General features: G+C 38.9%; 1 protein-coding gene across 5 annotated transcripts in view; it reads left to right on the top strand.

Annotated features, from left to right (window-relative positions):
* The window catches only part of NME7 (NME/NM23 family member 7), a 92,960-nt gene that overhangs the window by 15,692 nt on the left and 53,913 nt on the right, over positions 1 to 23,355 (top strand). For 4 of the 5 annotated variants that reach the window (XR_008467170.1, XM_054207231.1, XM_054207211.1 and 1 more), the window contains exons 2-7: positions 3,108 to 3,215; positions 7,006 to 7,172; positions 12,305 to 12,415; positions 16,149 to 16,199; positions 18,616 to 18,823; positions 22,153 to 22,258. Coding sequence is in view for 4 of the 5 variants with exons in the window: in XM_054207231.1 (XP_054063206.1) it covers positions 3,108 to 3,215; positions 7,006 to 7,172; positions 12,305 to 12,415; positions 16,149 to 16,199; positions 18,616 to 18,823; positions 22,153 to 22,258 (751 nt within the window). In the remaining variant the exon portion in view is untranslated. Of the gene's footprint in view, positions 1 to 3,107; positions 3,216 to 3,503; positions 3,646 to 7,005; positions 7,173 to 12,304; positions 12,416 to 16,148; positions 16,200 to 18,615; positions 18,824 to 22,152; positions 22,259 to 23,355 lie in introns of all 5 variants that reach the window. The other variant, XM_054207246.1, reaches the window with a different exon arrangement.

Below are 23,355 nucleotides of genomic sequence, written 5' to 3'. Positions count from 1 at the left end.
TTACTCCGTGTCAATGATTGTATTCAGGATTGCCTTCTGTCTGTTTTAAGACTATTTGCATGAATCGGCAATAGTAAAATTGCAGTCCTATTGTGTTTCACATTATAGTTGTTTGGCGGGGCCTTCAGTTTGCTTTTAATATTGAATTTCTTCACTCTCCAGTGTGCGCCTCTGAAACAATCTACCTGTTCACAAACATAATCCGTTTCCAATTAGTTTTACAGTATTTCCCATAAGCTCTTAAGTTTTCTTCTGATATTGTTCTCTGCATTTAGAAATATTTATTGTGAAAATTTTATGTCCATAAAGCAGAGGAAGTTCTGGTTATGGCTAGGAGAAGCTTCACAGACTGTTTTGGTCATTTTCGAAAACTGTTAGCTTGCCATATTTTCCAGATTCAAAATGATAATCGATTCAAATTTTCCTGCTTACTGAAAACATTACTGGGTGTTTGGGGGTTAGCTCTGCGGTGTTTTTCAAGTCTAAGTACCATTTATTACCTTGCCTTTGCTTACAGTGCTAAAAGAAGATAATACAGAATGGTCATTTCTGCCATTTGGCTGAATAAGAAACAGTGGCCAGCAGAGCTTGCTGAATAACAAATATGAATAGCTCAGACATTGAGTAAGATCTTATAAAATGAATTTCAAATGGATCTTAAAACCAAGGTTGCGTTAAAAGAAAAAAAAGTCTGACCAATTCCTCACCAAACAAGACACACAGTGTAATTTCTCACTGTAAACATGAAGGTGCTGGTGACTGATACTGGTGACTAAGCGAAAAATCTAGTGGTGTTTTCTTTGCTGGTTCACATAAATACATTACTTCCCTGAGACAAGTAAGCATTTGGAAATTTTGGAAGTTTTGCTTAAATGAAAATTAGCAGCTTCTCTGGCAACTGCTACCTAGAAAATATATTTTAAAGTGATGATACAGTATGAAATAAGTAGCATGAAGTAATGCAATTATATACGTCTTCAGGTTATGAGGAGGCATTGATTAAGAATGGTGCATCTTTTTTTATTTCATATATCACTAGTCAAATTGTGGAGGTAGTACTCTAGAAGCACGGCTGTTTTTCTTTTTAGACAACTTCTTTGGTAGAGAACTTCCCTCTAACATCCATCCTTGACATGATGATGGTCAAATTAATCGATCAAATCTTTTGTCTTGTCTTCCAGCAGTATGAGTGTATTTAAGATCAAGGTTGAAACCAGTCATTTACTATTGTCTGCCAACCCCTATTATTGCTTGTTGCCAACAACATGCCTATATAGAGAAATTAAGGTGCGAGTTTTGAAATAAGAGAGTTTGTTCTGGCTTACATATCTCCGCAATGACAGCAGTAGCAATGAAGACACAAGCATGTCTAGCTTAAGTAAGGGCCAGAAACCAGGGTAAGTCCCCAGAGTGTTTTTGTGCTGGATGCAGCACCTAAAACATGAGTTTAAGTGTTGTCAAAGACTACAGTGTGTAGTGTGGAGATAACACAGAAGTTATAGTAGCTCATGTAAATAAAGTTTTCAGTGCTGTACAGACTTCTACAGTTAGAAATGAAAGCTTTGCATCCTCCACAGAGCCCTGTGCTGCCCCCACTGCCTTAGTCTTTCTGTGACTTTTTCGTGTGCAGTGTAGGGGTACCATAAGGGCTGACAGGAGGGTAGGGCACTTGCCATGATGCTTTTAACTGAACAGGTACAAGTATTCATCACATTGTAAAATTCTGAAATTGTTCTTCACTATCTCATTCTTTCCCGCTGCTGCTTGTGTTAGGACTTCAACCTGCAAAAGCACTTAGTCCTAAATCAGTTTTAAGCTGAAGGTGCTGAAAGAAAAAAATGCACCGACAACAAAAGCAAGATTACTCTTGTTGTTTTGTGTTGGGGTGGGTTGGTTGGTTGGTTGGTTTAGGGGTTTTTTGGTTTTTTTTTGTTTTAGTTTGGTTTTTTTTAATGTGTATATCTATAAGCTTGCACTCACTAGGAAAACGATTATGATTCTTTTCCTGCTGGTGTTCCAGAATAGTCATGGAAGCCCATGGGAACTCTTCTGTCCTTACTTGTTGAGCAGTCTTTGAAACAAGCTGAAATGCTGCTGTTTTCTAAAAGCTGAAGGATTAAAAAGGCCTACGTGGCTTCAACTTGAACCCCCAGTGATACCTAAATGTTTAAGATGAATGAGAAGAGTACAGATACATCTAAAGAGTGGAATCCTGTGACAAGACTTTGCTTACCCTCGGGAGTAGCAATCAGATTTAGAGGAGGTGTGAAAAATAAAAATTTAGAGCTCCATCTAACAGCTATCAAATAACTGATATTTCGGTATCAATAGCTAATGAACATATACCACTAAGAGGTGCTAGAACTGCACAACCACATGCGTTGCATTGCCTTTGTGCTTACTTTCTGGTAGGGGGTTATCCTCGGAAGGACGAGGAGTGGAGAGGAGCTATGCATGTAGCTACAGTTTTAGAATTATGGCAATCTAGCTTTCTTGTCACAGTCCTTAGGGGCAGAAAATGAGTTGTAAATGAGATTGGCCTATCTATGCTTAATGTAAATTTCAAGAAGTTAATTAGTGAATCAAACTAATGTCCTTAACTTGAATATGTTTATCTCATCATTAACAGGAGTTCAGGTATGACTGCTCAGGACAGGAAAGTGTTCTCGTTGTTGTGTGTCCTGTTCTTGTAGGATATGTAGAAAATGTGTTAAGATTCTATAATTTAGTTGTGAGCAAACATGTTCTTTTTAACAAATAAAAGCAAATCAAATACTTTCATAAAGTTAAGAAGTCCAACAACAACTTCCACAACAGTCCATGTTTCATGACTGACGAAATCAGAATAAGTTGAATAAATGGAAAACTGCCATGCCGTTTCCATCATACTTAAAAGATGATAGCTAACAAGTGAAAAGATGCCACCAGCTGTGGTAAGCAGATGATAATATGCAGAGTATGCAAGTGCATTTACTACTGTTTTGTTTGTTGGTTTTTTTTAACTTTTCTGACAACAAATGCAAGGAAGTGTTTTATTTGTGTGTTTTTACATGTAACACACATATACTTTCTGTAATAGCCCTTTCCCCTACACTTTTTCTTTCCAGAGTCAAGATGACAGATTTGCTTTCACTGCTGAATGGTATGACGCAAATGCTTCACTCTTTCGGCGTTATGAACTTCTGTATTATCCAAAAGATGGATCAGTAGAAATGGTAAGAATAAAAGAAAAAATCTATTGTCATAAGTGTAATATCCAATTAAACAGTTTGTAAAATGGTAAGACACTGACGATGCCTATTAATTTTCCAGGTAAGGAAAATGTACTTTGAGACGTATCTTGCTCTGTTTCTAAAACTAAAAGAAAAGCAAAAATACAAGTTCACAGTGAAACATGTGGAAGAGCTTCCATGTTTATGATTATTTTTTGTTCCTTAAAGCTTGCTTTGGCCTGGATTCATTTTCACAAATCTGTTTTCATTCAATCTTTACTTGGGTTTCAGAATTGAAGCTCAGCAGCACTGACCTACTGCTTGAGAAACATAAATTGAAGCTGAATTTAAACAGGGGAATAAGCTTTCGATGGAATTCCAGAAGACTCCAAAGAGTAAAATGTAAAAGAGTCTTATCAAAGTAGAGGAAATGGTAAATAGCTCTCAAATCGGTTTTAATGAAAGTAAGGATGTATCAGACAATGGGATCTAAATTTTTGCATTAGTAGTGATTGCACGGACCTTTCTGGCTTGTGGTTCATACAACTAATACCCATTGTTTATTGATAGCAGGTTAAACCAAGCATTTTGCAGTAGCAAGCACATATATAAAAATGTAGTATGTACTGTAAAGATAATCCTAGTAAACCAACCAATGCCTTGTGCTTCCTTTTAGGAATGAGTGAATGGTTTGGACTAGTCTTTTCTGATTTTTAATGAAGACCTAAGGGTCTTAGAATAGCCTAGATTTGGATATTCACAGTTAGTAATTTGATTATTAAATTTTAGTTTTCCTGCTATAAATATCAAATGCAGAAATAAGAAAGCTAGTGGAATCTGCCCAGACTACTTTTCTTACCCAAACTACTACTCACTGAAACCATGGTATCCACCTGTGTGAGATGCACTTTGTACATTTTACTGATAGTCTCTTTAAAAAAACTCTGTCATGATGTTTCCCCTGTTTAAGTTAGTTCTTTGTATCATGTCTGTGTGTGAGGATTTTTATTTTTTATTTCCCAGAGACAGTTTAGCTAATCAGTCAGGAGCTGTAATAATCTTCCTACACAACCATGTGTAGGCTGGCAAAATTGTTGTTCATTTCACCTACACGTCTCAAAACCAAGAGCTTTCAAGGTGTTCTTGAGCTTCATAATGCATTCAGCATGAAATACCTACAGCTTGGTAGAACTGCATTTTTCTAATGTGTTCTTAGGTTAAGATAGTACAGTGTGTACACAGTCATGAGCGTATATGGACTGAGTGTGATCACGACAAGAGTTAAAAAAGCAAAATCATATGTAACATCTCTATAGAAAGAATATCTCAAAATCACTTTTGGGGGTGAGTTTGTGGACAGAGATTAAATTTAGAATTCTCTTCTGGATTTTTTTTTAATTTCTGCAGAATTTGGTAATTTATTGTTGCCTAATTCTTCTGCATCTTTTGGTATTTTCCTGAGAATATGAGAGCACACTCTTTCCTCTAATGTATCTCAGGAGAAGGGAGGTAATGCGTTATGACCCAACTTCTCCCTGCTTATGAGAAAGATGATGAAACCCCTTTCCCACCTCCCTGACAACAGCTCTCCTTTAGCACACACCTCAGCTGAGGGTGAAGCAGAGCTGCTGAAGGCTTGTGTTACGTGAAGTGTTCAGCTTTCCTCTTCTTTTTCAGTCCTTCATGTCTTGGTTCCTGTGAAGAAAAATTACAGTGGGAATAATGAGACAAGTTTTCAGCTTGCTTTGCAGCTGGAAGAAGACAGCATAGGCTTTTCTCCAAGGACAGCAAGCAGCTCTTATGATCAAACTGGATCTCTTGACAAAGAGATGCCCCATTCTCTGAATTTTCCATAGTGGTTAACTCTCATGGGGAATTGTTAAAGCCTGAACAACTTTTCTTTCTACAGGAGATTTCCTAAACAGAGAGAAGAAATCTTTAAAAAGGACAGATTCTTAGCAGAGTACTATGTTGTTTTGGATAATTCACTTCTACATGTACATGGGCAGGAGGGGAACAGTCCAGACAGTCTTAGATTTCTTCTGCTGTGGCTTATCATTTGCTTTATAAAAGGGTATTTTAAACAGATCCAAAATTCCACCCTAAAGAAGTATTCTTTAACACAGGTAGATGCCAACTCCCCCCCCATCCCTTTCTGCTTGAGAAGAGAGAAACAGCTTGGGGTGCCTTTCTAGCAACTGTTAGTGAAATAACCAGGTTTTTAGTCAAGTTATTGAAGAACTTGAATATGGTCAAGTCAGTTAATAGGCTTCCTGGCAAAGTCCAGGAAAAAATAAGTAACTGAATTCAAGTGATATTTTTTTTTTTGCATGTTGTCAGAGAAGGTTCCAGGAAGACCTTACAGACTTAAGTACCTTCCAGTACTTAAAGGGGGCCTACAGAAAAGGTGAAGAAGGGCTCAAGGATTGTAATGATAGGATCAGGGGTAACAGTTTTAAACTGAAAGAGGGTAGATTTAGATTAGATATTAGGAATATGAGGATGGTGAGACACTGGAACAGGTTCCCCAGGGCAGATGCCCCATGCCTGGAAGTGTTCAAGACCAGGGTGGATGGGGCTTTGAGCAACCTGGTGTAGTGGAAGGTGTCCATGCCCATGGCAGGGGGGTTGGAACTAGATAATCTGTAAGGTCCCTTCCAACTCTAACCATTCTATGATTCTATGAGTTCATTCTCTACTGCACTTGAATAGAGGACACTTGGTAGGAGCACATATGAGGGGCTAAAAACATTTCATCAGGGAAGGATTCTTCCTTAGAAGCTGCCTCAGCAGAAAGAAGTAGCAAAATAATTTATATTCCCTGATCTGAAAAGTTCTGACTATTCTGGAAAAACTTACAATTCTTCCAGCCTTCTAACAGGAGAGAAATGTATTCATACATTTCAGAACATGAAGGAGTATGTAATTTTGCTTTTAATTTTTTTTTCCTCCAAAGTTTGTGGGAATGATATTCTGTCTTTTAATGCTAGTCTAGTCTATATACCATTGCAATGGAGGACAATACATGTAATTCAAGACAGAGAAGGGGAAGTTTGGCCTGAGGAGTACAAAACTCTTCCTAGGATTCCACTTCCCTAGGAAAATGAAGGCATCTGTAATATCTAAATGCAGTGAAGAAACTGTTCAGCAGGTTGCCTTTTATGCTTTGTCAGCCCACCCAGAAAGCTACACATTAACATCTTGCTTCTTGCTTGGAATGATGATATGTAGCTGAATTGTCTTGACAGGCTTTTGAGCTTGCAGCTCTAGGCAGTGAGAACGTCTCAACCTAGTGTCGCAGTCATCCATCCATCCATAATTCTGAGTTTTATGCAGTCAAATAAAGCATAGTATCACTGGAACAATGCCCTGAAGAGGAGACCTGCCACAGTATGTATCTTGACCACTCCTGGTGGGAGCCATTGGTCTGTGAAACAGCATAGATCTGATCTGCTAGGGGGAACTCTCAGTGAGACTGGGCAGAGGTATCCACTAGGCACCTGAAACATTTGTCACAGCCTGAATTAGCACAAGCAAACGATAAAATAAAAACTGCAAAGATAGCTGTAAGCCTGAGACTATTTGAATAGAATAAATTTGTAATTGTGGTTTGGTCTTCTAAGCTTTCCTGGTACGCCTGCAAGTTCAAAGGTTTAGGAATTAAATCGATTTAGTGATCAGATTCTATCCCACAGTGCTATGGACATTTCTGAAGGTAGAGTAAACATTATGTTGAGTTTGCCCACAACTTAAATTGCTTGTTATGGTAGGTTTAATCTTCTTTTCTCTCCAGTATGATGTGAAGAACCATCGCACCTTTCTGAAGCGCACCAAGTATGAGAGCTTACACCTTGAAGATTTATTTGTGGGCAACAAAATTACTGTTTTTTCCCGTCATCTATCCTTAGTGGACTATGGGGATCAATATACAGCCCGCAAGCTGGGGAGCCGCAAAGAGAGGTAAGAAAGCACATTCTTTGAAGTCTTCCTGTGTGGTTGGGGTTTCAAAGTAGTTGTTCCTGCTGGAAATAAGTTTCCTGTACTATGGGAAGAGGAGGACATAGCTACAAGTTTTTATACAGTTTGAAGGCATCTGGCGTACTGACAGCTGGATAGAACCAAAGTGGTCCCTGCTTGTGGGCAAACCTATGATTGCCATTTTTACCTGATAAATCTTCAAGGCCAGCTTCTCCATGGTGTCAACTGTTGCCTCCTCTAGGTCTCTTGAGAGAGAAGAGGGGGAGGAGGAAAACAGGGGTTCCTGTTCAGCTTTGTTACTCCTCCAGGGCAGGCAGCAGTAGGATTCCTGTGATTTGTGGATACTCTTGGGGCAGAATTGTTATGGTAACTCTGATGTGTGCTATGTTCTTGAAAAACTAGCACCTGTCTCCCTGGGGTCTGTGCAGAAGCCTCGTGCCTTTCCAGTCAGATCTACTCTGTGTTAGTAGTAGTAACCGAAAACAGTAGGAACAGGAGTGAGAGCAGCGCATTCCCATTCTCCATTGTTTTTCCCACTATGGGGGATTTTTTCTGAGACTTTTTTCAGCATCTCCTAAACTCTGTATGCATAAGAACAGGAAGTATACAGTGAGAATGTCAATAAAGCTTGTTTGTTAAGACAAATTTCATTTATAATGGAGGAAGATAAGACTCATCATCTCTTTTTGTTTGAAAGACTTGCTTTGGAAAAGATTTTAAGAGCCCCTGCAAGAACAAAAATACCAGGAGAGACTTAATAAAATTACAATAAGATTAATTTACAAGGAATTTAAATCTGGTTTGACTTCAGTGCAGGTAATCTCTGAATTTGCAAATTAAGATATTTTGATAATTTGCTCCATCTTTTTTTGAAAAGAGCACAGAATATTTTCTTAGGTATGATGTTCTAGTGAGCCCTATTCACCTTCTTTCTTGCTCCCTCCCACTAACTGGGCTTATTTTTAACTCTCTTTGGAGAGTTGTACATAACCAGACGTACAGGAAGAGTTGAAAGTTTTAACACACATCTTTGTCTTAACTTCACAAAAACATTGCCTTGGAAACGACTGCCATAACATCTTTCCAGAAGGATTTCTGCTGGTACTTTTTCTCCAAGCTGGGGTTGGGAATGGTGGAAGAGTAGCAAAGGAGAACATCGGAGGACGGCATACGAGTAGCATAAGTGGCTACTCTCTCTGTTCCTCGGTAGAGCCTTGGGTAGATTACGTCTGTCTTGTGTATGGTTCTTATATCAATGTAACTTTTTATAGTTGTGTATTTCCTGCTCTGCCTCAACCAGCATATGCCCTAGTGCTGATGCGGTTATACTAAGAAAAGGCAGCTTGTGAAAAAATGGCATTTTCTTCTTATGAGGGAGGTTGCTGTCTATACAGCAGCACTATAGTTACGTCAGTGAAGTTGTCCTGGGAGGGGGTGAGTTTTTGTACTACTCTACAAAAAGAAGGAAGGGAATTTATGACATGTCAGCTGTTTGGAAAACATTTTAGGAATGTTGGATGAAAGATAACAGAGATATGCAAGTGGTGTTACATATTCAGAATAGCCCAAAGGAACACAGTGAAAGGTGTCTTAAACAGACAAAAGATCCTCAAAATCCAGTTTCTTTACAGAAGCTTTCACTGGGTAAGCAGGGTCATACTAAAGAGTCCTTGGGCAAAACAGTTGCATTGGAAGTATTTGTCTTTTTGGCCTGGTCTGACCAGTTTTTACAGCAGTTATTAGTTAAATATAGCAAGATTTCTGCAATATGTGATAATACCTAAAATAATCTGTAGTTGTAATTCTGTTGATAATTTTAAGGATGTTTGTATGAGGCAGAATGTTTCCATCTTTTTCTTGCCTTTGTGCTGTACAGGACTATCAGCAGTTTAGTTTGACTTTGGAAATGTGTTCTTTGATCACTGAATATGTATGCAGATAGACTGAGCAAAGGTCTTTGAGGGAGGCTGAGGACTGTCATCAAAAATCTTGAACATTTTGAATTAGGGACCTTTGTTTTTGCCAGTAAAGCAAGTGAATGTGACTCTAGGTACATGAGGTACAAAACAGATGTGTAAAAAGAGGCTACATTTGCACAGGCCCTTTCTAGAATTAGACTAAAATTATTAAGACAGTTCTATGGAGTTTCAATTTCTACACCTACTTTTCTTCTGTCTTGGGACAATTTTTAAATGTGGCCATATTTCAGTGTTGTTCTTCCCTGCTCCCCTCCCAGTGCACTGTAAGGAAACCGTCACAAACATGTGCTTACTTACAGTGTACCACTTAAGGAATCCCTGCCATGGGACAGGGATTTCTGTTTCACTAGTCTTTCACTTGTGATCCTGGGTGGTTGCAACCTGAGGTAAACGTTTGTTGGAGTAGTGTGTCCTGTCTAGGTAGACTATACTTAAGAGTCAGTTAATATCACTGGGTTTGAAAATTGTGTTAGAAAGCTTGTGTCTTGGACAGAAAGATTTGAATTCTTTTTTGATTGGATATGTTATTCTTATGCTTCCAGTCATTGACATAATCAGTGTTTCTTCTAGTACAAGACGTAAGCTACTGTACATGCAACAGTCCTATTATTAGAAATAAATAGATGTCACAAGCATAGCCGCAGCATGCTTTGTGCACCGTTCCTTTGATCAGTTCCCATTTTCTGATGTTTCAGTACTCATTGGAGAACTGTCGTACAGTCTCTCTGAAAATGTAAGCAAATGAGCTTAATTTTTGTTCTTTCTCCTTTGTTCCTAGACGTTAAAACTGTTTCAAAATGTACTTTGCAGACTGCATCATGTCAAACCGCAAGAAACATATTCCTAATTAAAACTAAAAATAGCGCACACGAATCAAAATCCAAGCTCAGAAACAGGCTTTAGCATCCTGCATACCACTGAGAAGCTCACACTGAAATGTTAAAGTTTATATATCAGTGTTAGAAAAAAGATGTTATGAGTTACTCATTGCAGTTTGTATTAATATCTTCTAAGTAAATTGCTTCATAATGCAATATTTCATTACATATAGCTAGGAATTACATTTTTACTAGAAAGCTTGAAATTAGCAAAGTAAGGGACAGTTTATTTCTTGCATTAGCAGTCTGTCTCAAATAGTCAGTGTAATAACGTAGATTCAAAAAAGTATTCCTCAAGGAAATGCAAACAGCACTGGAGATCTCGTTCCAGTGTTTTGATCCTTACTGTTCATGTTAAATGACAGAGTTGAGAACCTCTTGTTCCAGAATGCAGGTCATGCATTGTGTGACCGGTGGGTACGTGTCATCAGTCAAGCACGTAGCTGCTCCCCCCTCATGTGACTCAATGCATGTGGTACACCCTGTCATATGATAAATAATATCACAAAATGAGGTGGAGCTGTGAAATCCTTGGGGAAAAGGGGAACAGGCTATGGCCCATAGGCTGCATGGAGAATGCTGGCAAACTGTGCTGAATATTGGCCAGAGCTCAGCCCTTCCTAGTCTGAAGACAGGGCTAAACCAACTTTAGTTTGCACTGCAATGGACTCAAGCATAGGCTTGGTTGACTGCTGTCGTGCAATTTCTGGCTACACCTTAGTCCATCAGTCTTTTTGTGTCATATTTCCCAATGGATCTGGGCCTAAGCTGGTCCATGTATATGAGCTTCCTGATGCTTGAGGGAATCTCTGTTTCTGAAGGTCATCTATGTCTCTCCCTTACTTTCAGATGAAATGTCACATGCTTTCAAATCTTCCTCTTTACATTTCCTGGTCCTAACACCTCCCTTCCTTTAGATTTGTTGTGAAATAGGTAAGTCTGTCTCTTCCCAAAACATCTGTCAATCCAGGGTCACTTAAAGTTCAAAGTAAAGGTAGTGGGAGTTCATCCATGTCCTGTAACCTCAGCATATTTGCCCTGACTAGGATATATTGCTGCTAACCTAAAGGCTGCTTTCCGTGCTATGCTGGTGTATAAAATCAGAGATTTGCAATTATTTGCTTTATGTTTAGGGAAGTACTGCAATAAAAATCTATCTTGGGTAGCCTTCATTATTGGAAACAGTGTAAAAGATGGAAAGAGCTCTTTAGGGTTGTCAGAGACGTGGAGTTTCTGAGATACAGGGTTGAATAAATCTGTTCATTTGTAAGCTGAGCACATTTGAAGCTGACTCACCACAAGATGAATGCAAATAGAAAATGCCATTTTACAGACCTCCTTTTTGTGCTTGTTATTTTTGATTAATAATATGTTTAGTGCTGATGGTGTACTTGGTGCTACGCAAAGCACACTAATAAAACAGTCCTGGCCTAGGGGATGTATAGTATAAAACGATAATTATCGAGAAGACAGGATGTACTTGGAAACAAAGATATGGGGGAGAGCGTAGAGAATTTTTTGATTGATCTCCCTTAGAATATAGCTGTCAGTCAGTATAAGAGACGTAATACCTCCTCTGCCAACCTTTTATTGTGTCTATTAACAGTGCCAGCTATTTGGCATGCATATTGTATAGCATGAAGTGTTTGTACTGTACCAAGCGCAACAGGATGTTCTTCTCACTAAGGCCTCCAACTATTTTAAAAGTAATAATAAACAATCATTTCACTTTGAATTGTATGGAGGAGGCACATGTTTAAGTAGTATTTTCAAACAGGGAATTCTAACTGCTTTGGTTTTATGTATATAATGATTAATATAAGGAAGAAAGGGAGCTGAGCAAGCAAAGGAAGACATTAACAAATCAGTTGTGTTCTAACCCCAAGCCGTGAGTGAGGAGCTGTAGAGATACATGCTAGCTAAGGAAGAAGTGGTCAAATTGTTTGCTCTGAGAGTGAAGGGAGAAGCCAGGAAATAATGACTGCTGGTGGAGCACTGTGGGCTGACTTGGGTTGGAAAGCTAAGGAAACTGTAATGTGAAAAGTTCCTTCTAATCAGAATAATGTCTTGCGCAGGCATTCAAGAACAGCATGGAAATTGATGAGACACTGTGACTAGGATGTTTGTCTGTGGCAGAATTTCTCTTTTTGATGTAATGTTTTTTAGACTGAATATAAACTCAACATGCACACCAAATGCTCTAAGGAAATTAGTGTTGGCTGTGTATCTCTACTTTTTTTATTTTTTTTTTCCCCAGAACGCTGGCTCTGATTAAACCTGATGCAATGCCCAAGATTGGAGAATTAATTGATATCATTATTAATGCAGGATTTACAATAACTAAGGCCAAAATGATGGTGCTTTCAAGGTAAGGAATTTTTAAGGTTAGCTCTATTGTATCTAAATATTATTTTTGCAGTTAAGAATGTTCTCTGAAGTTATGCTGTGTTGTTCCACACATCAAATACATCCCAGTGAGTAATACAGGGAAGACTCATCTGTTTCATAATCATGTAGGTTTCTGAAAGCATGTAGAAAATTAAGCTAAGTATTAAAAAGTTCTGTGCAAATGAGTATGGGTGATTAAATATGTAACATCTCTGTATGAATCCAAGGTGACTACCGTAACTTTAGCAATTCAGCAGTGTTTACTACTGACATGTCTGTATGTCCTCACCTCATGGCTTCCTGATACAAACCATATTGCTGATTTTAACAATGTTGTCTTTAAAGTAGCTGGTTTGTTCACTCTCAGTAAATCCATTGTCTTAATTTGTGCTCTCAGAACCCAAACTTGTTTACTTTTAAATGTCTGGAAGTCCTAGGCAAAGCAAATGATCTTCTGAATGTTGTTGCAGGGTTGGACAGATTTTATTCATTCATCTTCCTAATCCCCCCCAACCTTTGCTGTTCTCCACTTACCTCATTGAGCCACAAGATTTTAAAAAAGGCAGGCTGTAGTGGAAAGAAAACATACTTAATTTACCCTACTGCAGTAACTTTGGGAAAGTCTTCTAGTTCTCTGTTGCTGCTTTGCCAAACCTGTTCCTATACAATGCGTCTTTGAAAAGAAAAGCTATCTGTCTTACATAATACCATATTCATGTGTTTTTATGGTTTCTGTGTAAGGCCAGGAAAAATTTTCCCCTACCTCAAAACCTTTTCGGCTTTCTGAAATACTGATAAAACAACTACATGACTTCCTCTTCTTGTCTCTGCATTCACCTGCTGCAATGTTTGATTATACTGGTCCCCGATCCTCCTTCACACAACTCCACTTTGTGAGTTCAATCAGATTTCTAATACTGATTTACAGTTCACAATGTCTTTCAAGCCAGCTTTTTTTTGGCTTGCTCTCTTGCAGTCTGAGAGACTTGATCCTGAAGTGTTAACGTTGGGTGGTTCTTTATTTCAGCGTCTGTCTGAGAACTTGAAAAACTGTTGAGCCAAGTCATGTGCTTTAGAGTTGACTCACACTGAAGGGAAGAAACTTTGAGACTTGAACTTTTATTGCCTATTGCTATATAAAAATTTATGCTTCTCTTGCATAATTAGAAATTATTATTTTTAAGCACAAGATTGGGCTGTGATACTGGATACATTTAAAATAATGTCTTGAGTATTTGTGGTTTCTCTGCATACTATATGCTCTGTTTCTTGGGACTGTTCCATTTTAAAATGATAGAACTATGGCTTTGCCAAAGTCTTCTACCCTTAGATCTCTGCAGGCAGGCTTGTTCAAACCAGCATCATCATCTATTGCTTTCTTTAAAGGGATGATACTGACATTTGTCCAGCAATCACTGTTAAATAGATTTATGCCTTCTGTAAAAATTGAAGCCAAGATATGAAAGTGAGGGCAGGCACCTACTTTGATGGGTCAGCTCTCTAGTTTCTTCATTTAATTATGTGTCAGTTCGGTCTATTATTCCCAGATGAAGACTGTTTTCCATTCTTTAAAAGCAGAGAACTAATGAAAGAGATGAAATGAAAAAGGAACTACATTGTACAGCACAACTGCAGTTTTATATTTATTGCAGTAGGAATTCTTAACTGAGTTGTAGAGCTCCATTTGTTTCAGAAATATATCCATCAAATATTTCTTCGCACTCAGAAATGGTAATACTTAATCTGTTTTCATACCTTTTTCGTATTTGCTTTCCAAAATTATTTGGTAAATTAGTTTCAGAAGAGGATTTTCTGGTGAAACGGAATGGTAAACAAAAACTTTAGGCTATTTGCAGAGTGTAGGTTTGAAGCTGAGATTGCAAGAGTTCCTGTGACTAGCATCATTTTTAAATCATGTTTCTGCCTTATTTATGAAATGGAGGAAGAGCATATTAGTTGTATGGTCAATGAAAATCTTTTGAATTTTGAATGGCTCATACTTGAACTGAAAGCAACAAACCAGGAATTATTCAGTTTCAATGAGCAGGTGGTTATTTCTATTAAAAAGCTAGAGAAAGCTGTGACTGTTTAAATATTTGTCAAGGTTAGTAAAATTAAATTCTTCTTATGTTCTTCTAGAGGTTATTTCTTTCCTCTGGCAATATTTGGCTTAAATTGGGGCTGCAAATGGGAGAGAGATGTGAAAAGTTGTGTTGCGGATGACAGAACTGTGCCTTTGTTCAGACTTGGAATCTGTTATTTTAAAAACACGCAGGTAATTTCTTCCAGTAAAGAGGGCTGCTCAAAGTGAGCAGAATCAGAAGTCTGTTTCTGCACGTAAAAACAATTTTCCAAGTGGAAATCTTTCAGTCTGCCTGCAGCTCTGCTTTGATTATGAACTTTGTACCCAGACTAGAGGAGAGCAATATTGCTTGCTTTCACCTGTCAATGCTCCTGAAGAGCTTGTCCCTCTCCACAAATTCCAGCTTCAGAAAGTGGTACACACTGGGATTTGGAGCAAGCCAAGACCAAGCCTGCACTTCTGAACTGCAATTTTGAAGCTGCAAAATAACAGGGCTAGACTTGCAAACCCCCACGGATTTTTCTAGCTGCTGCCATGCTAAAAAAGCAGTGCAGTAAGCAAGAGTGAAACATGAGAAGCAGCTGGAGAAAAAAGCACGGAAGAGAGTAGGTTGGCTAGCTGCGGGGGGTGGTGGGGTGAAAAGCCACAGAATGGTATGTCCTCCGGTGGAGGGATGGGGGGTCTGCACCGTGCTCCCTGAAACTTGTGTAGTTGGGTAGCTGAGCCCCGTGCTGCTAGCAGCATGGCTGTGGCAATGCAGAGCTTGGAGAGGGCCACCTCCCTGTCTGAAAAGTGTATCTTTTTGCTTCCAGTGCCTGAGTAAATGCCTAAAAAAAGTAACAGCTGTGGTATGGACATACTGTGTATGCCTGGTAGCCTTTATTTGCCTGGCAATCTAAGGAGCCCTCCTCATTACGGAAAGCCCATTGCTTTGAGAGAAAGCAGTGTGTAGTATCTGCTGTGTTCCTCGAGGGAAAGCGCAAGACCAAATTGGGTTTTCAAGTGGGAAAGTATGGGAGAAAGCAAGTTTTAATTTTGAGGGCATTTTGCTGCCTATGTGACTTGTAACGTGTGAGGATACTGAATAGAAACCAGGTTACGCAATATTGTGTTATGCACCAGTATAAACACTAGCCTTCATAAGGAAATAAGTTCTAGCGAAGCAGATAAATTGTTTATTTATGCTTTAAAACCAAACTTCATTAACCAACATACACACAAATGTGTGTATGAGATCTTTGAGATGAAAGATGAAAACAACATAACAGCAAGTGGCTTGGCAAGAAGGTGACTCTGCTGCATTTATTTCTTAGCCTGAGAATGTGGGGACCATCAGTGACCCTGAAAGTTCATGCTACAGGCTTCAGTAATTACTTCCTTCCCAGAGGAGGAGCATAAGGAGGAGTCAGCTACAAGCGACACCTGTAGCCACACAAAATATTACAGAAAGTTAAATGTAGTTTCTGTCATTGGGCATGGACACCTCACAAGCTGTCCAGCTTGGGAAGACATTACCTGTAGAAACATGTTGATGATCGGTAGTTTGTGGTTTTCAGGAGGGGTTATATATATGTGTGTGTGTATATATTTGTATCTATACATCTATATCTATGTCTTTTTGCTCTTTCAGAAAAGAAGCAGCTGATTTCTACATAGATCATCAATCAAAACCTTTTTATAAGTAGGTATATCAATTTCAATGTGACATGTGTTAAGCTTATTGAATGCACAATATTCATTTACCATATTTGGTACTGCAGGACCATGGGAAAATCAGAACTTGTCTTAGTTGAGTGGAGCTCTTTGCAAAGCATGCACCCTGTTCATCTTCCTCCAGGGACAGATCCTTATTTCAGCTCTCCAGGGTTTTAACTCACATTCTTTACAGCCTGATGATATCAGGGGACTGTGTTTGATGTCTCAGAAGTGAAAAAGCAAGGTGAAACTTCAAAGCCAAGGGAAGGAGCATCTTCAGGGTCAGGGTGGAGCTTGCAGATAATGAGAGTTAGGGGGGAACACTTATCTGTGAGAGTTGATTTGGTAGCAAGCACCCCAAATCATACATAACTTAAAGGATAGTGCATGGGGCAGTTTTTTACTGTACCGCTACCCTTGGACAAAACATGAAACGGCCATGATGCTAGACTGCACCACCTAACATGAAAAACCTTAGACTTTCCATAACTGACCAGATTGATGCTTATGACCCAGAGATTGTGTCATGGCTACTTTGCCTGTAAGTGCCAACAAACAAAGTTTCCTCCCTCTGGACTTGGTAGTGTGCCTCTTTTAGGAAGAGGCTGGAGCCATGTTGGAATGTGGGTTTGCACTGGCTTGGTCAAAAGATGTGATTTCAGTAATGTCATGAAGTGCTTGAGTATTAGGATCTGCCAGCTGCCCTCCTGCAAATGATTTTTTGTGGGTCCAAACTCAAGCCTTTCACAGAGACATGTCCCCAGGCTATGTCTGACCATGTTGGAGATCAGAGGAAGATTTAGAATTGCCTTTTCTTTGCTGAGTAAGCCTGCTTGAATATGTTGATAAATAAGCAAGAATTTTGCCTGTAGTGTTATTTCACAGATGTATATCTACACTAATGGTAATTATCTGAGGAACTGTAACCATTGTCCACTGTGATGTGCCTGTTTCCCATCCTGCAGTCCTGTTGGCTACATCTTCTGTATAGGATTTTTCTCTAAATTAGAAGCAATTAGTTATAAAGCATTACAAATCAAGTAGAACAAGAATCTTCAAGGCAGTGAAATGTAAAATCTCTGACTCATTTTTATCTAGCCTTGTATTACTTGTCTTTAAATTCAGATTTAGTTTGCAAGTTCACTAGTCAATGTAAGTCTAGTGAATAGTAGGGAAAAATAGCAATTCTACTTGTTTGGAAAAAGTGTTTTTCTTATTAAAGAATTTAGTTTTAAAAACTTATTTAATATTCAGGATTAGTCTTCACAGTAAGCAGTGTTGTAGAAATTGCTTTTTTCTTGGACACATGTATGTGTAAGCCATGTAACTGTATCATAAAAAGCAGTTTCTCACCTACAGAACCTGAGTTCCAATAGCTTTTCCCTGTGTAGTTTCTTTATGTTTATGTAACCTTTCATGGTTTTAATATCGTTCCTTTAGCAAAGAACTAGCAGGATTTCTTTTCTCTTCTTGCCCACTTATCATTGCATAAATGATCATTAGGAAGAAGATGGTTGGAAAAGTACACACATCTGCAATTATAATTGTGTAAAGCTCTTTTCTTAAGTAGTACAAAAAGCATGGAGTCAACTTTCTTCTTTGTTAGTTCTGTCCAGACTACACAGGGAAAAGGGAGGCTTGTTTGTATGCATGTTTTGTAAAGATATAGAATTACAGTTGTGGTGTTTTGTTTAGTTTTTAAGAAGCATGTTTGGGTTTTCAGTTTTGGATGGTTGTCTTCCATGTAAGTGAGGTGGTTGGGTAAGAAGGCAGGCCTGACAATTTCTTCTTCTTTCTCAGATTCAGCCCATTAAAATCACTTCACTTCTGCTTCAGCCAGGATGTGATAACTCACTTTGTGGTTAAGTCCCCTCTGCCCTGCAAAATTTCCAAATCTTTCTTCTCCCTTCTCTCACACTTTGCATTTTGGCTGGGCAAAATCTGTGAGAGAGATCCATGGGGCAGTGGAGCAATCCATCCTGACAGCAGTGCTGAAGTTGTGTCAGTGGGGAACAGACACAGGGCACGTGTGAGGATCCTGAAATCCTGCTACGCAGAAGAGGCATGTTTAGGAATCGTTCCTGTCAGACAAATAGTTAGCAGGGTCTCTTTAACTGTTGCCATTACTGATCTTTTAAATTATTTTTTTTTTAAATCTAACATACTACACAGTAGGCTGAGCGAGTTTGTACCATCTGGTTCTTTTTCTACAACGATAATAAGAGGGGAGTATGTGCACATGACTTAGTCCAACCTCCTCCTCTAAGCAGAGCCAACTTCAAAGTTAGATCAGGTTGCTCAAGGCCTTGCCGAGATGAGTTCTGAGCATCTCCACTGGATCGTATGTTTTTGTTGGTTTTAGTTTGTAGCATGGATTACCATGTGCTGTTTCCATTTTGCAGTGAGCTACTCCAGTTTATAACGAGTGGTCCCATTCTTGCTATGGAAATCCTAGGAGATGATGCAGTTTGTAAATGGAAAACATTACTGGGGCCAGCAAGCTCTTCAGTGGCTCAGACTGATGCACTAGACAGCATTAGAGCAAACTTTGGACATGATGGCCTAAGGAATGCAGCTCATGGCCCAGATTCGGTTGCTTCAGCTGCTCAAGTAAGTTTTTGACTGTGTTTCTTGACTTGAGGTTTATTTTTACTTTATCTGGTAACAGCTGTGTCAGGAATTCATTATTTTTTCCCCAATTGAGTTCATAACTAGTTTAGATATTCTTATGGATCCTTTTTAGCATGGAAAAATAAACTGTGTGAAAAAAGAAATCTTGTTCATCTCTGTCAGAAAGGGGAACCTTGGGCACTTTGTTTGGGAGAGCATGCCTGGTCATTTTTAATGTATTCTGTGCATCACAAACATTGAGTTAATTGCATAGTCTGTGTAATCTACCTATAGTCTACCAATGTTGGTCATAAAAAGAAAGAAATTAAACGATTAAATCCTTTTGTGCCCTCCTGTGTTTCGCTTATCTGGTTCTCCTCCATAGTCCTCACTAGTCTTCTACCTGCAGCCTACTTTCTTCTGCTGTCATTGTTCAGAATGAATAATTATGAAAACAGGCCACTTTGTATTGCTTTGTGTTTTAAGAGGTAATACAGTGGACCTGGCTTTGAGGAGTTTGCTTCCCTTTTGCTTTGTTTGCAGTGTGTCTTTCCTTAGTGTTAAGAAAAAGCCCTGGGACTGAGTGATAAATATGACCAGCATTTCTGCAGAATTGAGGTGACTGTTTGCGTGTGTTGTTGTGGGGTAGAAATGCTGATGTATGATGGCAAGAATAAAGTTTACTTCATGATTGATTGGTATTGTGCTGTGGTGTCTTAGCTCTAGACCAGTGGGGAAAAGATACCAGTTGTTGCTTCCTTGATCGCAGTCTTTTCTCTATTTCAATTGGAATAGCTGCAATAACACAACTGGAGAGACCTGCCCCAGGATACCTAATAAGCTGCCGAGTACTGTATACTAGAAAATATACATAAAGATTATATCCTAGTGGTGAGGGCAGAGTTGGTCAGCCTCTTCTGGCTGGCTGTTAGGCTGTGTGGCATAGCAAACTAACTGCAAAGTGTGGGTGGTTTTCTGCTGGTCAAGGACTCATCTCACTCACACCTGCACAGTGCCTGGACTGCTGGATCTTCTCCATGTGGCTCTGGTTTTGACAAGAAATCATATGCTGGACCCGAAATACTTTTTCTGCTGGCAAACTTCATGAAGATGGTACATAGTCAGAAGGAGTTTGGATGAAACTGATTTTTTCTGATGAAGGAGAATTTTAGTCAGAAAGGTCTTTGTAGTTCTGGTTAAATAGCTAGATGTTTTCATATATAAGGGTGAAAGTTTCTCTTTGTTCCTGTGTACTGCCATGACAACTGTGCCAGCTTTTGAACTGAGAGTGTAGGAAAGAGTATCTATTAGCATAAAATTTTGATTAGAAGCATAAGGATGTGCTTTGGTTTAAGTTTGTTGGTCTTTTTACATTTCATTGTTTTTGAAATGCTGTTTGAAGGCCCCATTCATTTGCAGTATTTTTATGACTGTGGGATTACTTTGATCAGCTTTTGCAGGTGTGTGTATCTTTTGTGCTGTTACTGATGCCAATCTTCAGTAAATCAAACAAAACCGTGAATTTAATATCCCTGTGCCTATTTTAATTTGGTAGGCTCAGTATTTTATGGCTGTATAGCAGTTGCCATGGAAATTAGTTGGCTGCACCTTGCAGAAGCTTTGCTGAAAAGAAAGACACGTAAGATAAAGGGACCTAAATGAACTCTTCTGAAGGAAAACCGAAGTCCCAACCACATCTAATGAATGTATTGTAAACTGAACAGTTAGAGTGGAAGACTGAATTGTTCTTTTGGAGGCTAAATGACAAATGAAAGTATGCCTCTGGTATGCTCTAAGCTGGTGTCTCTCTGCAGGCCAAATTTCGGAATTTCTTTAGATCAGGAATAAAGGGAAAGGAAAAGAATTCTCTTTTTAAGGCTCCGCTTGATTTTACGTTGGCATTTCTTCATCCTAGTCCTTCAGCATTATTTAGTTATTTTCCTTTTATGACTTTGAATGGATAAAACAAAGTGTTAAATATTGTAAATATTTTGCTGCCTTTTCCTGGCTGCTTCTTTTAGAGTAAACATTAGCTAACAGATTGGGACAAGGTCTTTGAAGCATGAAGCATTTTATCAGTAGAAGGATGTAGGAAACGAACCCTTTTGTCTCAGATATGTCCACTTAAAGTGTGGATCATTTGCTAGGAGAAAAACAAAAAATGTTTTCCCTTCTATTGAAAGATCCATTATTTTGAATTGTATAATTGTTCAAGTAAGGATCACAGGAATCATCAGAGTGCTAAGGGCTAAAGACTGGAAGATAGCTAAGTCTGTTCCATCTGAATTGAGCTAGTAAATTAAACGAGACAATTTCAGTAAATGGCACTGCTACTGTTACACAGGAAGAAATCAGATAGATGCAGTAGTAGTATCTCCAGGATATTATTATTTCCCTTAAATAGAAATTCATCAATCCCCTTACTGAATTTGACCAATAGGTCTAAAATGGAATCTGTGTTTCGAGCATTTGGTTAATGTTTATTGTCAGATTGTGTAACATATGTGAACAAATGGTATGGAAAAAGTGTGAAGCTTGCAGTGAGGAGTGAAAAAATATCACTGAGGAAAGAAGCCTGGCTGTCAAGCTCACTCGTGTATGGTCTAAGACCCAAGCTGTGTGATACCTGAATAGTGATGGTGGGAAGGAAGGAAGTGATCAGAGGAAAAGAGGTTCTTTTGATTCATCCCAGAAATCAGAGCACTTGAGTTCATCAACTTCAATTCAGTAAGATTAAAAAAAAATTATAAAATAATAGGGTCAACAAGGCATGAGGAGTGAGCCAACAATTCTAGACAGAGTTTAGTTGTTTAAGACAAAAGGAAAAAAACTTGTAAAGAAATGGGATGGAGGTCAGTTTTGTATATGGAAAGAAAGCATACTGAGAAATGGATGGTAGTTGCATTTTTGCTCATGTAGTGGAAAAGATGATGTGAAAAGGGGGAAGATAAAATACATGTATATGGGAGTGGATTTGGGAAAGCTACTGAGGAGAGAGAGAGAGGGAATTCAGAGAGCTGGGAACACCTCTACCAAATGATTGTGGCAGCAGCATTTTGAATGCTGTGAATGGGAATGGGTTGCATTTTGGAAGTGAAAGGGAAGACATTGCAAGAAATATTCAAATCACGTTTTTATGATTGTAGCTGTGGTGCTAAAGAGGGAAAGACATATCTGAGAGAATATTATAGGGAAAAAGTATTTGCAGCACAAAAATCTATATCTAAGGTTTATCTTCTGTGTCTGTGGATACTTTGGATGTTGTTACTTATGATAAAAGCTGATGTATGCAATTACAATTGTTTGTATTCAATTACAATTGTTTTCAGGAGCTGGAGTTGTTCTTCCCCTCCAGTGGAGGTCGCGGACCAGTCAACAGTGCAAAATTCACAAACTGTACTTGTTGCATTATTAAGCCTCATGCAGTTAATGAAGGTAAGCAATGCAGAGAGTGGAGAGGAAAGCAGTGTGTGCTTCATTGTATCCGTGATCATTCCTGTGCTCTCTTTTGGGAGAAGGAGTCTGCAAAAGCATAGGGTATATTTCATAGTACACACAAAAGTATGCAAATACGTTGTCTTTCATACATCTTTAGTATTTCTGTGGTTCAGTTCCATGAAGAGTGGGTCGTGTGCTTTCCATGTGGATACTTGTTAATTTCAGAATAAGAAGTGAGAGGTGAAAAAAAGAAGAATGATAAAAATATCCGTGAGATTTGTTGAATTTGATTCATCAGCTGTGACAGCTTACCATGTCCTTGCTCCTGTCTTCCCACCACCTCATCTGCTGGAGGCTGGCATCCTCACAGCAGGGTGAAAGCAGGACACCTGGCCATATTGCAGGGCCTTCCACTCACACACATTATTTAAAACTACTCACAAAGGGAGATTTGTGCTGATAGGAATCTTGTTCTGCTGAATGCAGTGGGGACAGAAAGTAGGAAAGGCTTATTTGCTTTATGAAAGTGAGACAAAGACCTAAAGCATTTGTTGGACTCCGTGATGCTTTCTGTGCTGGAGAATGCCCTGTGAGCTCACCATATGAGTGTTGCAAATGTTTAATGCAAAAATAATCTCACTTTTGTGTTCTGTACTTAGGTACAGGGCCATGTGTAGGAGCAGTGAGTGCAGCAAAATATTTCAGCTCTGGCACTGCAACAGTATTTTTGAGTACAGAATAAATATTGTCATACCGAGAGCATTAAGATTTTTCTTAGTGAGATGCAGAGCACACTGCAACATTTTAATCGCTTTGCCCTGGATAGCTGAAATGGAAACGGAAGAAGTGGCTGTAGCAGTTTCCAGGCCTTTCACACCTCAAGTGGGATGTCTGGAGAGCTTTCTGAAAAAAAAAATGGCTTTCACAAGAAAGGGTCTCGCACTCGCTGCTGATAATACGCCTGTTATCTCTTTGAGGCCTTGCATGGTATCTGCTACTGATAAGTCTGCCATGTAACAAAGACAGTGATGTTCCTTTTACAGAAATATGGGCAGCAGCTGGGACTATGATCTTACCTAGCTAAACGTTTGCAG

The sequence above is a fragment of the Rissa tridactyla genome, chromosome 1 (genome assembly GCF_028500815.1).
Source record: "Rissa tridactyla isolate bRisTri1 chromosome 1, bRisTri1.patW.cur.20221130, whole genome shotgun sequence".
NCBI classification, from domain to species: Eukaryota; Metazoa; Chordata; class Aves; order Charadriiformes; family Laridae; genus Rissa; species Rissa tridactyla.
The sequence above is the reverse complement of the archived record's forward strand: the minus strand, read 5'-3'. Positions and strand labels throughout refer to the sequence as shown.